Source organism: Leopardus geoffroyi, chromosome B4 (genome assembly GCF_018350155.1).
Source record: "Leopardus geoffroyi isolate Oge1 chromosome B4, O.geoffroyi_Oge1_pat1.0, whole genome shotgun sequence".
Classification (NCBI taxonomy): Eukaryota; Metazoa; Chordata; class Mammalia; order Carnivora; family Felidae; genus Leopardus; species Leopardus geoffroyi.
Window position 1 is genome coordinate 77734248 of NC_059341.1, and position 16115 is coordinate 77750362.

Genomic DNA, 16115 nt, shown 5'->3' on the forward strand with positions numbered 1-16115 from the left:
ATGGGAGGAATGTCAACCAATTTGTAGACCTAAAAAAATTCTCAACAGGCCTACCTAAACCAGAGGACACACATATATATTCCTAAGATTCTCCTTACATTGTTGCAGTTAAAAGGAAATTTCCATCTACTCCTCAATCAACCATGATGTCAGATTTCTTTTTTCAAGCTTAAATTCTTTTCTCAACTAAAAAATAATTTTCCTTTCAGCCCATAAATGGTACAATACTGTCTAGAAACTCCTACTGAATAGATGTTGTGGCCTTTCCTCTCAAAAGACCAATGCTGGATCAGTACAAAAGGGGCTGAAATCTCTCAAATTGTGAAGGGGAACTTTGGCATAAAAAATATATGTATAATACTATGATAGAACATGAATGAATGACTATTTAATCTGCTCCAGTATTTCCTGGTAAAAATACACAAATGTTTGGATCCTCCTTACATTGAATTAAATATTAATATTTTTGGAATATCTATTAAGTCAAACATTGAAGAGTATAAAAAGATTAAGTTCCCCACTTACAAGTAGTTAGAATTTCTAGGTAGAAGGAAGGAGATTCTCCATCCATTGCCTTAAATGCTAGAACTGAAAGAAACAGAGAGCTCCCGGGAAGTGGGACTGGGAAGTCCCAGTGAAAGAAAAGGCCGGTGATACAATTACAAAAAAAAAAAAAAAATCATTTGTCGGTCAAAAAAAAAAAAGCGGCCTGAGTTCTGGTCCTCAAAAATGGGTAGATGTCAATCAGGGGAAAATGGAGGAGAGGACAAGACAAAGGCATACACTACTAAGAGAAGTGGAAAAGGTGAGGCTTGGGTCCTCTGAAAACTTGCTTATGAGCTCGTAAAAGGTAAACGCTACGCCCGTCCACGCTGACATCAACACCTCGAGCTCCTTTCGCCTAGGAGAGCTCCGGGTGGCGGGCTTGGACTCGTCGTTTTAGGAGATTCCCAGTAGAGGGCGCCATAAGCCCGCGAGTCCTCAGCGACGCCTGGCTGCGGAGGCGGTGCGTCCTCGGCCCGGGGGCGGGGCCACCGCGCTCACGTGACTTTTGCTCATGGCGGCGGCGGCGGCGGCGGCAGCGGCGGAGCTCGGCGGCCGGAGCCGGATCCTGTAGCCCGGGTGTGGGCCCGCGTCAGTCCGTCCCTCCTTCGGCCCCCTCTCTTGTCTTCCGGAGTGTGGCTGGCGGAGCCCGGATGGCGGAGCGAGGCCTAGAGCCCGCGCCGGCCGCGGTGGCGGCGCTGCCGCCCGAAGTGCGGGCGCAACTGGCGGAGCTGGAGCTGGAGCTCTCGGAGGGTAGGAGCCGGGCGGGGGGAGCGAGCGCCCGGGCGCCGCTGCGGATCGCGGCGACAGGGAGAGCAGGTCCCCGCCGCGCGCCCTGCTGGCCGTGCGGGCGAGATGGGAGGAGGGTGCCGGAAATCTGGCCCGTGCTCCGAAGGGTAGTCTTCCCTGCTCTCGCACCCCATGAAGTGGGTTTCCTGAGGCGTTCATTGTGTTCTCTGGGTAGGGGTTAAGCAGGGGCTTCGGGGAGAAGTCCTCCCCGGGCCCGGGCTGTTTCTGCACTCCCTGCCCCTCAAAACCCGAGACAAAGCTGCGCCCTCCCGCTTCTGCCCGGGCGTCTGGGCACGGTGGGGGTGGGGGTGAGGCTGAGGCTGAGAGCAGGGTGGCTGACAGCTTTCGCCTGTCCTCTACCCTTTTCGAGGGGAGGGCCCCATGCCTGTTTCAGCTCCCCTCCCCCTTCCAGAAAAAGAGAAAGATACATGGGAAATCCGCAGCATTTCTTCTTCCTCCTTCTTTAACAATGCGAGATGCCTCCCCAGTGACAGGAGTGAGCTAGGAGCAGGGTGGGCCACTGAGTGTCCTAGGGAGGTTGGAAGCAGTGGCATTAACCCAGAGAGAGACCCACTGTGCTTGTTTTCACACCACCTTTGTCATAAGGGTTTTTTTCCTGGTGCCTGTATTCGGGGTGAATTTTCCGCATCTGATCACCTTTTGGAGTCTTTGAAGAGAGAAGGAGGGTGACTACCGGTTACATGCAGATCCTGGCCGGCATCCTCTTTCTTCTGACAATGGGTCGGTGCAAGGAGGGTTGGATTTATTTTGAGAATTAAAAGAATGGAGTAAATCGAGCCACTGTTATTAGAGAAGTCCCTTGGACAACAATGAGAGAAACGTTGCTCTGTTGTGGGCATGTGATCAGGCTTCTTGTGCAGTTGTGATCAGTTCTCCATAAAGTTCCTGTTTTTATCAGGGGCTGACTCTGAGACAAAAGCAGCATTTTCTACAAGCTTGATGTCAGTACTGTGGTGGTGTTCTCAGAGTTGCATATTCTTACTGAGTTCCTTGCCAAAGGCCCTCTTTGCTGGCGTTTTTCAAGTGGATTAAATACTGTGGATTTGGAAGAGAAGAATGTGACAAGTTCCCAGGAGAGTTCGGACTTTTTGTTTACTTACCAAGACATTCTCTCCCCCAGCCCCCTCCCCCCCCCCCCCCCCCCCCCCCCCCCCCCCCCCCCCCAGTCCTTTACAATGAAAACCCAGAAGTGGATTTTGAACGTTGCAAATCCTGTTGGGCATACAAGGAAATAATTAATTTTTAATAACCCTGTTAGGTTTTCCCAATATATAGGGAGGTGCTGTTTTCATTTGCACTTAATTGCCAACATATTATTTTTCAATTAATCAGATAGGAAGGTGTTTTTTGCCCATCCCCAGAATCAGTGGTGGTGGATGAGTTGGTTTCTGTGACGTATTTAGAGCCTTACCATCGGTTCTGCCTCTCAAGATAACCTCATTCTTCTCCTATACTAAAATATTGTCATTAAATCTGTAATGATTTCCATTCAAATCTGACTTTTAAAACAGTTAACTTCATAGTAACAGATCAGCTATATTTGATTAGCCAGAAAAGGGAGTGCTTTGGCTGGTTGTTTGTGTCAGAATGAGATTAAAAATAGGAGTTGATTGCTTTTACACAGAGGGAAATCCTGGAAGCTCCTTATTCTTGGTATATCGGCTTCCAGCTGATTATTGTTTACTTCTCTGAATGTTTCTAGAAATGATTCTGAGGAACTGTTTCTAGGACTAACACTGATTAGCTCACCTTTCTCTGGTTTAGAAAGGTGTCAGACTCCTATAAACTGAATGTCAGGACAAGTTCCTGGTTTACTTTCTGATGCAGGATTGCTTTGGTTGACATATACTTAGTTTGAGTTAGTTTCGTGTAGATTTGTACTACGTTGTCCTGTATCTCTTTTAGCAATGGACAACTGGGAAAAATACAGTTGAAAAATCTTGGGCCTGCAGTATCAGCATCTTGGCCATCTGTCTTTTTCTCTTGCTTAAAAATACAGTACAGAGGACGCTTGACTAGAGAAATAGGTAGACATTTTTAGGGATTCAAGTGAAGTGAAAACAACCCACTATCCCCCAGATCTTATAGCATGGGATATATTTGTGATGTCTGTAGTATATTTTGAATGAATCCTGCCTGTTTGTTTATTGTACATTTTCTCTACAGCTGCTGCTCTGACAAAAGTTTTTTTTTTCTTTTTTTTTTTTCTTTTTTCCTTTCGAAAAAAATGTGCTTTTAACTGTGTGTTTGTCATGTGTTGCTGGTTTGGGGGAACTTATTCCGTGATTTTATTCTTTTTTTTAAACGTTTGGGCCATAGTTGGTCCTAATTATAGTGATAGCCTGAGCTGTATACTGTGAAAGAAATTTCTTTGTGCTTGTCTGTATTTTCGGCTGCAGGCTTTGGTCATAGCTCTGCCAACTCTGGGCCGAAATGCAGGTTTGTGCCTCTGTGGGCTGTTTGCCGCAGAGCGCGTTGCAGAGCCCAGGGCTGTGTCTGGTGCTTCAGGCAGGTCACCGTGGACTTAGCGGAGAAAGCTCCTCGAGAATCACTTAAAGTTGAAGTTACAAATAATCATGAGCTTCTCTGGAGATGAATTGAATAGGTAGGAGGTTTCTACAGGTATTCCCATGCTGGGTATTTTCTTCATGATCCACATATATTCTTGTTCCTGCCATATCTATTACATGTTTGACAATGAACTCTGTTGTCTGAACTTTATTCACATGTTTTACTCGAGTGTATGCATCTAAAGTAACACTAATGATGAGATTTATTTGTTGAAACCTGTCATACAAAATACACTGTATAATGATCCTGTGCATTATGTCATCTGGGCTTTGCTGCAACTTGGTGATTAGGTAGAATAGATAGATGTTATTACCACCTCTCTTACCTTTTCTTTTCCTTCCTTCCTTCTTTTCTGTTTTCACAGAAGGGAAAACTTCGAAAGGTTAAGAGGTTAAGTGTTTTGGCTAAAGTTGCTCACGTAATAAGCGCCATTATCCTAAGCTGCCATGTAATTATGGCATCTGTTACCATCGGATGATTTAAATATCTTTACTGTTAGGGCACACGCTGTTACCTCTCATTTTTACTCTAAGGAAATGCTATGTAACAGTTGTGTGCCACAGTTCTAAGTAGTCCCCTTGATTCTCTTTCTGAAATCTCTTCCTAGTCTGTCATTCACTTATTTGCTTCAACAGACATTTATTTTGTGCCTACTATGTGCTACGGATACAGAGGTGAGCAGGGCTCTGTGTCAGCTTTTAAAGAGCCCTGAATCTGGTAGGGATGTCACTTAAATACCAACCAAACAGTATATGAGACCACGATAGAGTTTTGTGCAGAGGCTGCCTTCTAAGAAAAGAGGAAGCTATCTGCTTTGTCGTTGTGAAAAAGAAACAGCAGAGAACTATAAATATAAGATGGGATTGTGTGTCGAGACGGTTGTCATCTTGCCCGTGCAGTTCAGTCGTAAGTATGAAGGGAAGAGGGACATAAATCCCATACTTCTGTGGCTTGTCAGAGGAGCTGAAGTCTTTCAGTGTCCAAAGATGACAGTTGGGAAAGTATTCAAGACAAAATAACACAGGAAGGACTCCTGCCTTTTGTGACTTGAACACTTCTCTGAGCACAAACACAACAAATTCAGTCACATCCTCCCTTCTCCTATTCCATCACTTATCTCTGGAGTCCTTAAAGCATGGTATAGGGCCCACCTTGAAGGTGGAGGGATAAGAGAGGGCCCCTTGCTAGGAGTTGAAGGGAATCCTCTTTAGGAGTGGGGAAGCAGTGGGGGAGTGGAAGAGGGAAAGGGGACGATGCTGGCTAGAGATCATATTTCACAAGTGGGCAAGTAAAATTAAGGGACCAGGAAACTGGGGAGTCCCTCCTGCTTTATCTACAATTGGGAAAGTAGTCCACTTTCCCCAAAATACGTAGCACAGTTGTGAATTCATAGGATGTCCGTTTATCAGAAAATTACATCTAAGCCGTTGTCCTACCTAATGCTCGGAATATTAAGGAAAACAGGGGTGTGGATTTTTAAATAACACAAACTGGGCATTATCTAAGTGGTTTCCCCAAAACTTGCATGTATATGTTTTTGGTGGGCTACATTCATCTTACGCTGGAACTCATCTTTAGGAATTGCAGTCAGAGCCTGTGGCACATTCCTTTGAAAATCCTCATGGTGACACATTTTCTTTGAGGGTGGAGCTTCATTTTATAGGTTACTTGGAATCAAGTAGAGAAAAACTGGTGATGTTCTTTTGGAGTCCATTTTGGATCTTTTTTTTTTTTTTTTTTTTTTAACGTTTATTTCAGAGAGAGAGAGAGCGCGCGCGCGCATGCAAGTGGGGGAGGAGCAGAGAGAGAGGGAGACACAGAATCTGAAGCAGCTCCAGGCTCGGAGCTGTCAGCAAAGAGCCTGACATGGGGCTCAAACCCACGAACCACAAGATCATGACCTGAGCCAAAGTCAGGTGCTTAACTGACTGAGACACCCAGGCAGCCCTATTCTTTTGGAGTCCAAACTAGGTGTGATCGAAAAAATTAGAGCGATTGTAAACTGACTTGAGTTGTGACTGTCAAAAAAGTAGAATGATGGAAACTGGTTTTGAGGGCAGTTCCAGAAGACAGGTGACAAATTGGTTGGTAGAATGAGTCACCTACTGTAAAGGAGAGTGCTTGTTTGGACACCCTCGTTCTGATGTGTTTTTTGAAAAATTGTTCTTGTTTGACAGCCCCATAGCATCGGGCTGGAGTTTTGAATGAGAGAAATCGTCAACCCTTCACTTTCAGCCCAACCCCTGGTGGCTGCTTAGCACCTGTGTAAGGATTAGCACCTCAGGGGTGAAAGTTCGGATGATCAGCTAGAACGGGCCCTCACACTATATTTGTATCATGATTAGTACACTTCTCCATGGTCCTCTCTCAGGAATGCTCTTTGAAGAGCTCCTTCCTGCTTGCTTGCCCAATATATTTTCTAATATATTTCGATTGTTTTTCATTTCACCCCACTGTAAGCTCCTCCAGAGGTAATTCATATCTTAAACTTCTTTAAACAGCTTCCCAACTATTTCTTTCTATTACAACTGTTTCTTGTAAATTTTGGCTCACTTCAATTTGATTTGAAGTGAGACATAAAGTCCCTGTCTTGGGGGTTTGACTTTGGTCTGAGGCAGGGTTGCGTAATCATTTGAGAAGCACAGATTTTGGCATCTGTTGGGCCTGGGTCCAATTCCTGGCCTTCATTTACTAGCTCTGTGACCTTGGACAGACTTTGTCCCCTCCCTCATTTTAGTGTTTCCAGTTCTTAAAGGAATGACAATCTCATTGGAGTTGTAAGGTTTAAAATGAGCTGACTATAGTGTGTGGCATTCAGTGGTCACTTGGTATGTGTAATCTTTATTGTTTCTGATAGTGAATGGATGCATAGTGAGTGGCTGTTTTTAATATCTTGTGTTACTTAGCAGAATATGGTTCTGTAGGAAGTGATGACTGGAATCAATTTGTACACGTATTTTTTTAAAGTAAGACCTCACTCCACCATCAGTTGCTCCTGTCGGCACCCTCTACCCCTTAGTTCAACACATGTTGGGTCACTGCAGACAGTTGACTGGGGCAAAAAAGAGTAGCTGGTTTGTTTCATACAGACATCTGGCGTGTGTACATTTCCAAGCCTGTAGGTTCTGGCAAATGGCTTTGAAATTTAAGCGTGGTTGCTGAGACTCAAGCATCTAACAGCTATGAAAAGGCACATGTGGGTCTCAGAGCCCTCAAATAGTTTTTGTCTCTTCCTTTTCTTAGTCCTCCGTTTGTCTTTAGTGAACAAAATCTTTCAGTTCCTCCTTCAAAAGTTTTCTTGGTCCTCTTTTTTTTTGAGTTGTGCTTACCACCAACCTTGTCTGGTCATCTATCTTTAGAGTCTGATTTTTGTCTCCCTTCAGCTCTAGATTGATCCTTTGTTTTTTAAAGATACTGCTTTTATCTAAAGTCATTGCTAAATCCAAGGCTTTTGCCTCTCATTTCTTTAAATTCTAAGTTTCCTAAAAGCAAGGATGGTCTCCTATATCCCCTATTCCTAGAGTCCAACGTAGTGCTGTTGTATACATCAAGTAGTGCCCTCTCTTTTCGTGATTGATCATAGCCTAGAGGCGTAAGTGAGAGTTTTTCATGTTTTTGTGTTTTTTAAAAAAATGTTTAATGTTTCTTTATTTTTGAGACACACACACACACACACACACACACACACACACACACAGAGTGCGAGTGGGGGAGGGGAAGAGAGAGAGGCGGGAGACACAGAATCTGAAAGCAGGCTCCAGGCTCTGAGCTGTCAGCACAGAGCTCAACGCAGGGCTTGAACTCATGAGCTGCAAGATCATGACCTGAGCCAAAAGTCAGATGCTTAACCAACTGAGCCATACAGGCACCCCATATATTTGTGTTTATAATGAGCAGTTTGCTTTCCCGTGTGGATGCTTGTCCATGAACAAGATCACTTCTGAAGGCCATTTCTTTGGAATTCCATTGCCAATTTCTTTGGATTCATGAGTTGGCTTCAGTGGACCTGGAAATGCTGAAATCATGTGTAGAATTTTGAACATGAGTGCTTATGCGTATCTTTCTGGGGAGCAGAGTTTATAGTTTTCATCAGTATCTTAAAGAGGGCTATGAAGCGGAGTTAAGAACTGTTCTTATTGGGGCATCTGGGTGGCTCAGTCAGTTAAGCATCTGACTCTTGATTTCAGCTCAGGTCATGATCTTGTGGTTCATGAGGTTGAGCCCAGGGCAGGCTCCAGAGCATGCTTGGGATTCTCTCTCCCTCTCTCTCTGCCCCTCCCCACTCTCAAAATGAATAAATAAACTTAAAAAAAAAAAAAAGAACCATTCTTATTAGCTTGTGAGGAAAGCCAAACTCCCTCCACTTCCCTCCTCAATACTCAAAGCCTTATCTATATCAGTTCCCACCCTTATCCCCTTTCCTTCTTTTCTCAGAGGAAGAAATATCCCCTTTCCTGTTCTACGGTGTATCCCTCTGACTGTATTCTCAGTCCCATCGCTTCTCTGTGATCTTGGCATCTTACTCCATTGATTGATCTGTTCATTCATAGTCTTCATTCATAGTCTTTTTTGTCTTTGTCTCTCTCTCATCTTCAGCCTCTCACTTAACACTTGGTTCTCAGTTCCTTCCCTTCAGCCTATAAATATGCTGAAATTTCTCCCAGTTTAAAAAAAGCAGCTTCCCACAGTCGTGTATTGGAACTGTTTACTCTTATGTGCATGCATTCTCTCCCTCTCATAGCTCCTAGAAGGTGTGGCTTACACTTCCTCTCCTTTCTTTGTTTCCTTTGCTCGTTCCTTCATCCATTGCTTCTGCTTATCAAGCCTCTGAAACAACAGTCTCCACGGGCACCGATGACTTCTAATTTCAGACTGAAAAGTACCCACTGGACACAGTATCTTTCCCTGCAGCATTCAATATGGTGAACAGTTATTTTTATAAAACTCTCTCCGTCCTTACCTTTTACGGCATCATTTCCTTCCGGCTCCCTAACTGTTCCTTCTTATGCTGTCTCTTGAGCTTCTGTTTCTCTTATCCGTCTGATATGGGTGTTCCTGCTATCAGTCATTAGCCTTCATCTCACTTCACATAAACTTGCTGAGTAATCTCATCCATGCCCAGGGCTTTAGCTCTCTTGGCTGTGAGATGGCTCTCTGGTCTGTATCTCTAGGCCTGACTTCAAGCACTCTGCTCCAACATCCCACTGGTTCCCCCAGACAGCTGTAACTTAGTGAGTCCGCAACTGTTCTCCTTATTTCAGCCTACTTCACAAAACCCTGCTTCAGAATGTCCATTTCCTTGGGTCAAAAATTTGAGGGTCATCCTTAACTTCTAATGGATCACTAAATCCTGTCAGTTCTTGTTCCTCCCCTCCATTGACCTCGTTTTGGTCTTTGTTCAGGCTCTTATCACCTCTTGCTGAGATTGTTATAGTAGTCTCGTAAGTCATCCACCTGCCTCCAGACCCTTCTCCCTCCAGTCCGTCTTTCTCTATTCTGTGATGGAATGATCATTCTGAAACACAGATCTAATCATGTCCTTGTCCCTGTTTAAGATTTTTCATTGGTTTGACCCATGACCCACCCACGGGATAAAATCCAAGCATCCTTTGTGTACCAAGATCTGCTTGCCTTTGTAGCCTCATTTCCTGCGCCTTTCGTGATTTTCTCCCCTCTCTAGCCATGCATACCTAGCTACTTGAGCTACCCTGAATGCACTGGGTTTTTTCATTTCCATGCCTTTGTACACGTTCACTTTCTCTGAGAAATGCCCACTCTGGCATGTTCTTCCCCCTTTTATGCCTGGTTTACTTCTTTTCCACTCAATTTCTTATAAGAAGCCAGCTTTTCTTAAGCTCTCTTAAGAAGTTAAGATCTCTGTGTAAGTAGCCATCAATTATCGAGTGCTTATTATGTAACAGGCCCTGTGCTTAGCTCTTTATATACCCTAGCTGGCCGGTAAGTAGCTGCTGAATAAATAGCTCTTCTTACCATAATGAGAGAACTGAGCTAGCTTTTAAAAAGCACCTGAAATGGAGAGGAATGCAGTGTGTACCGGACCTGGTCCCATAACCTGATCTTTCCCTTTCTCACTACCAGTGACAGTATCATTCTGAAACAAATGGCAAAGAGATCAGAACAGTGGATTTAACGGGGCACCTGGGTGGTTCAGTCGATTGAGTGTCCGCCTTCGGCTAGGTCATGATCTCACAGTTTGTGAGTTCGAGCTCCATGTTGGGCTCTGTGCTGACAGCTCAGAGCCTGGAGCCTGCATTTGGTTCTGTCTCCCTCTCTCTCTGCCCTTCCCCTGCTCATGCTCAGTCTCTCTCACTCTCAAAAATAAATAAACGTTTGGGGCGCCTGGGTGGCGCAGTCGGTTGAGCGTCCGACTTCAGCCAGGTCACGATCTCGCGGTCCGTGAGTTCGAGCCCCGCGTCAGGCTCTGGGCTGATGGCTCAGAGCCTGGAGCCTGTTTCCGATTCTGTGTCTCCCTCTCTCTGCCCCTCCCCCGTTCATGCTCTGTCTCTCTCTGTCCCAAAAATAAATAAACGTTGAAAAAAAAAATTTAAAAAAAAAAAAATAAATAAAAATAAATAAACGTTTAAAAAAACCAAACAGGGGCGCCTGGGTGGCTCAGTCGGTTAAGCAGCCGGCTTCGGCTCAGGTCATGATCTCACGGTCCGTGGGTTCGAGCCCCGCGTCAGGCTCTATGCTGACAGCTCGGAGCCTGGAGCCTGTTTCAGGTTCTGTGTCCCCCTCTCTCCGACCTTCCCCCGTTCATGCTCTGTCTCTCTCTGTCTCAAAAATAAATAAACGTTAAAAAAAATTTTTTTTTAAAAACCAAACAGTGGACTTAATGGTTATATAGAATTGGGTTAGGTCTTGTGTTTGCCATTTATTGTGTGATCTCAGGCAGGTCTTAGAAATGTGCTTCTAATCTAAAACTGCTGAAGATAGGTGTGTGATTTCCATTTTGTAGAGACTTGTTAAAGAACGTGAAGCCTGAGAGTACAGTGTGCTGGGATGGGAACCCAAGTCTGCTTGGCTCCAAACTCCATGGGTTTCCACACTGCCATCTGCCTCTGTCTCCCTGAATCATGTTTCAAATCATTTCAGCAAAATTCTTTTCCATCCTAACTATTGGGCTCTAGTTTTCTTAGGATGCAGCTTCTGTCTGTGGAGTTTTGGAGGTGGGGCTGCCTGGAGAGGAAAGAATGGGAATGTTCTGTCCTATTTTCTTTTTCTTTTTTTTTTTTTAATGTTTATTTATTTATTTTGAGAGAGAGAAAGAGAGAGAATCCTAAGCAGGCTCCATGCTGCCAGCACGGAGCCTGACACGGGGCTCGATCTCATGAACCGTGAGATCATGACCTGAGCCGAAATCAAGGGTCAGATGCTCAACCGATTGAGCCACCCAGGCGCCCCTGTTCTGTCCTGTTTTCAGAGAAGAGATGTGAAATTAATTTTTCTTCCTTGAATTGAGATGATGATGATGAGAAGCTGAAAGGGGGAAATGCAAGAGGAAAATATTTTGGATGCTACACAGGACAGTCCTAAATGAAGATCCACGGGTCTGTTGTCTTTGAAAGGTCCTTGGTTTGCACTGATCTTGAGCTTCTAGACTGTAGAGAGGATTGTGGTTACATTCTTGTTCAGAAAGTGTTTTTAGTGTTTTGTTTTTTTCTTAGGGTATTTAATGTTCAAATTTAAAGTCAACGTGGAAGTTAATGCAGGTACTTCTGTGACATGTACTTTATTTATTTATTTATTTATTTATTTATTTATTTATTTATTTATTTATTTTTGAGAGAGAGCATGTGCATGCACAGTGGAGGGGCAGAGAGAGAGGGAGAGAGAATCTTAGGCAGGCCCCATGCCCAGTGCAGAGTGCAACTCGGGGCTTGATCCCATGACCTTGAGATCATGACCTGAGCCGAAATCAAGAGTTGGATGCTTAATGGACTGAGCCACCCAGGCGCCCCTGTAAATGACATGTACTTCAATTGATTATTTTCTTGGAATTATTTCTTGTTTTGTGAAGGAATAGTGCTGTAATATCTCTTTATTTTTAGAGCATTATTGCTTTCGTGGATGAATTAAAGCATCGTAGGGTTTTTCTTTCTTCTCTCTGTCTCCTTTTTTTTCTGAAGAACCTTGGATTCTGTTGTTTCAAGTTACTCATAGCCTGGAACTTGTGGGTTTTAACTCAGGTCAGGCATGCTTGCGTTACAGTGCTGACCAGTCTTGTCCCTGAATCTCCTTTTAAAAAAATCAACCCCTCAGGAATTACTAGGTAGAAACTTCTGATAGTTTTTTGTTTAGTAAATCTGTGACTGAGACAAACAGGCTGTCTTACATTTTTTTTAATTGAGGTAAGGTTTCACATACAACATTATATTAGTTTCAGGTGTACAGCAAACACTTGGATATTTGTGTATATTGTAAAATGATCATAATAACTATAATAATTTTCATCACCATACGTAGTTACAAAATTTTTTTTTCTGTCTGAAAATTTTAAAGAGTTGCCATTCTTTATTGGATTTTTCTCTGGTCTGGAGAAACTTTCATTTTTAAATTAAACATGTAGAAAAAGCATTGGTATGAATTTTTCTCCCATAGTTCTTTGCTTGTTTTTTTTCAAGGACCAAGGGAAGTACTGGAAGATGAACTTCCTGTTCAAAAAACCACCTTCCTCATTTGTTGGTTCTCTAAGCTCTGATTGCTAACATTACCCCTGTATTATAGCTATTTTTCAGATGAGCTCAAACATAGAAGTTATTTGCATACATATTCTCACCTCCCTTTGTAAGCTGTTTGAGGACAGCATGTGACATCCTTCAGCATAAGTGCTTTTCAATACTTATTCAGCCAGTGAATGAGTCTAGACCCTGTCATCAGCCTCCTTGTCTATTCTTATTTTTTACTAGTCTCCACCGGACTCTTCTATTATAGTCAGACTGGTTTCCTCACCCTTTTTCCTGACCGGCTCATTCTTTTCTTTCTGCCTTTGCAGTGACTCCTTTCTTTGTCAGGACTGCCTTCTTTCCTATTAAAATTTCCCCATATTCTAGGGTCTGGCTAATGTTCCCTTGGTCATGAAGCCAGCTGACTGCTTTAGTTCGTATTAATCTCTTCTATTTTTAGACCATTGTATGCGGTAACAGAGTTTAACACCTAACTGACCACTATTATTTGTTTCAATTATTTTGCCCCCTCATTTGGACTTTTGTGAGTGTAATGGCAAGGTCTTCTACCTTTTGAAACTCATATAAAGTGCTCAGCATATCAATATATCAGGAAAGGTGTGCTGAACACATTTATTTTTATTTTTATTTTTTTTAATTTTTTTTTTCAACGTTTATTTATTTTTGGGACAGAGAGAGACAGAGCATGAACGGGGGAGGGGCAGAGAGAGAGGGAGACACAGAATCGGAAACAGGCTCCAGGCTCTGAGCCATCAGCCCAGAGCCCGACGCGGGGCTCGAACTCCCGGACCGCGAGATCGTGACCTGGCTGAAGTCGGACGCTTAACCGACTGCGCCACCCAGGCGCCCCCCTGAACCCATTTATTTATAAGACCTATTGAAAGGATGAGAGATGCAAGGAAGGCAAATTGCCTTCTTTCAGGGAGCTTTCAATCTAGTAACTTCCCAACAAATAGCTGTTTGGGCTTAGACAATATTAATATGTTAATTTAAATAATTGTTTTTTAAGCACGTAGAAGCATTTTTGTTTTCTGCTTGAATGATGACATAGCATTTAAAAGGGTCCCATTTGAAATGATTCTGGGAAGATGGCAGCTTTAGCACATCTCTACTGCCCTCTTTTTATAAACCCAGTTTAAATTTGAGAGCTTAGAACAAGAACGCCAAGAGTTAGAGTGGGAACTTAAGAAGGCAGAGGACTCAGAGACTAGATCCAGGAAACCTAAAATGCATACTATAAAATTTTAGAAGGAGAAATAAGTAATAGAAGAAAAATGCCCTGAGCTGAGAAAAGATTGCAAATTGAAAAAGACTGCAGATTTGAATGAGTGTGCTGTGTTCCAGGCAAGACTGATGAGGGATGGCATAAACCTAGGCATCTCCTGATAGAATTCCTGAATTCACTGATAAAGAAAAAGACATCCTATGAGCTCCTAGATAGAAAGATGAAGTTAAAACAGCAACAACAAGAAAACAGACTGTTCTCATTTGCAATACTGCAACTTTGATGATGGTGTGAGAAACATCCACAAACTATTGAGAAAAGAGGTCTCTACTCCAAGAATCCTGTGTGCAGAATAGATATGTACCCTTTTGGGAGAAGAAAGCTCTGTGAGTGTGCAAAGATTCAGAGATTGTATCACCCACAGGCTCCAATCTAAGCAGTGTACCCTAATGAAACAGATAATGTGAAACAGAGACCCCAAGATTGGAGGAAGAAAGGGAACAGTGATGGATAATGGACTTTGACATAAGGGTATATATGTTATATTTATATAATTACATTCATAGCAAGTGACAAAGAATGTGTAATATAAATGCTAAGTAAGAATTTTTGAAACAGAAGAGACCTATTACAGCAGAAAACCTGGTTGTCTGAATGAAATAGACTAGGGGTGCCTGGATGGCTCCGTCAGTTAAGCATCTGATTCTTGATTTCAACTCAGGTCATGGTCTCATGGTCGTGGGATGGAGCCCCTCATCGAGCTCTGTGCTGAGTGTGGAGCCTGCTTGGGATTCTCTCTCACCCTCTCTCTCTGCTCCTTTCCTGCTCACGCTACATGTCCACACTGCATGCAGTGCTCTCTCTCTCTTTCAAAATAAATAAATAAACATTAAAAAAAATAGTCTGATTTCAGCAAAACTCAGACATTGTGGATCAGGGTAGTATGGGGATGGGTGGGGTGTAATAGCATTCTTTGCTATCGTTGGGATGTTGGCAGGGGTAAGTATGGGAATGAACTGCCTTGGTGAGGAGAAAAAGGCTCTGTAATAGTATTAAAATTTTTTTCAAATACTTCAGGGTAAATATCACAAAAAAGGCACAGGATCCATGTGAAGAAAATTATAAACTCTCAAGGATGTAAAAGCAAGATCTGAAAAAATGTAAATATATAACATATTCCCAGATGGGAGGACTAAATATATATAAAATTAACAGAAATTCATTACAGCTTCAGTGGAGAGTTCTTTGGGTAGTGGGGAATTAGATAATGATCTCAGTGTGCATATAGTAGAATAAATGTTTTGGAATAGCCAAGCAAATTTAGAAACAAAATAGTGAGGTGGTCCTTGCTTTACCATGTACTAAAGCAGAGTCTAAAATCACTATGCTCTAAGCAGGATGGTATTAGCATTTGAATAAAGACAAATGAACAGAATAAAGTGCCCAAGTCCTTGTATATGTAGGAAAAATAATTCTAAAAACATGAAAGTTTCATGAGCTTAGACCACTTCTCAAATTCTCAGATTAGCAAAGATCTTAAAATAAGCTGGCTGGGACTCCATAGGACCTCAGAAATACTGAACTTCTTTAAAAAATGATTTTTAAATGTTTATTTATCTTAGAGAGAGAGGCATGAGCAGGAGAGGGGCAGAGAGAGAGGGAGGCACAGAACTCGAGGCAGGCTCCAGGCTCCATGGTGTCAGCACAGAGCCTGACATGGGGCTCAAACTCAGGAACTGTGAGATCATAACCTGAGCCGAAGTCAGATTCTCTACTGACTGAGCCACCCAGGAGCCCCAGAAGTACTGAACTTCTTGATGTTCTATTTATGCTGCCAAGAGGAGCACACTGGAACCAGAAACAAAAGACCTTTCCTCTTGCAGTGTCTGTAGACCAGCTACAGACTAGCTTAACGTTCAGGCATCAGGCAAAAGAAAATTATTTAAAGGGTCCATCTTAATTTTCACAGAACAGGCAATGAAGGGTAGATTGGGAGCTGAGAAGCAATAAATTGAAAGTTGACATACCCTTGATTCTTCTTTTTCTTTCAGTCCAACTCTCCATATCTAGTTCCTCTGTAGTTTTTTTCATTTTTTATTTTTTTCATTTTTTCATTTTTCATTTTTGAGAGAGAGGGAGAGACAGAGTGTGAGTGGGGGAGGGGCAGTAGAGAGTGAGACACAGAATCCAAAGCAGGCTCCAGGCTCTGAGCTGTCAGCACAGAGTCTGACATGGGGCTGGAACCCACGAACTGTAAG

The 16115-nt window shown here is 43.0% G+C and overlaps 1 protein-coding gene across 7 annotated transcripts in view; it reads left to right on the forward strand.

Moving 5' to 3' along the window:
* Positions 1–1046: 1046 nt before the first annotated feature.
* The window catches only part of DIP2B (disco interacting protein 2 homolog B), a 236312-nt gene continuing 221243 nt past the window's right edge, over positions 1047–16115 (forward strand). For 3 of the 7 annotated variants that reach the window (XM_045465120.1, XM_045465123.1, XM_045465125.1), the window contains exon 1: positions 1050–1296. In XM_045465120.1, the coding sequence (XP_045321076.1) occupies positions 1197–1296 (100 nt within the window). In that variant the 5' untranslated portion in view covers positions 1050–1196. Of the gene's footprint in view, positions 1297–16115 lie in introns of all 7 variants that reach the window. The other 4 variants (XM_045465124.1, XM_045465126.1, XM_045465127.1 and 1 more) reach the window with 2 other exon arrangements.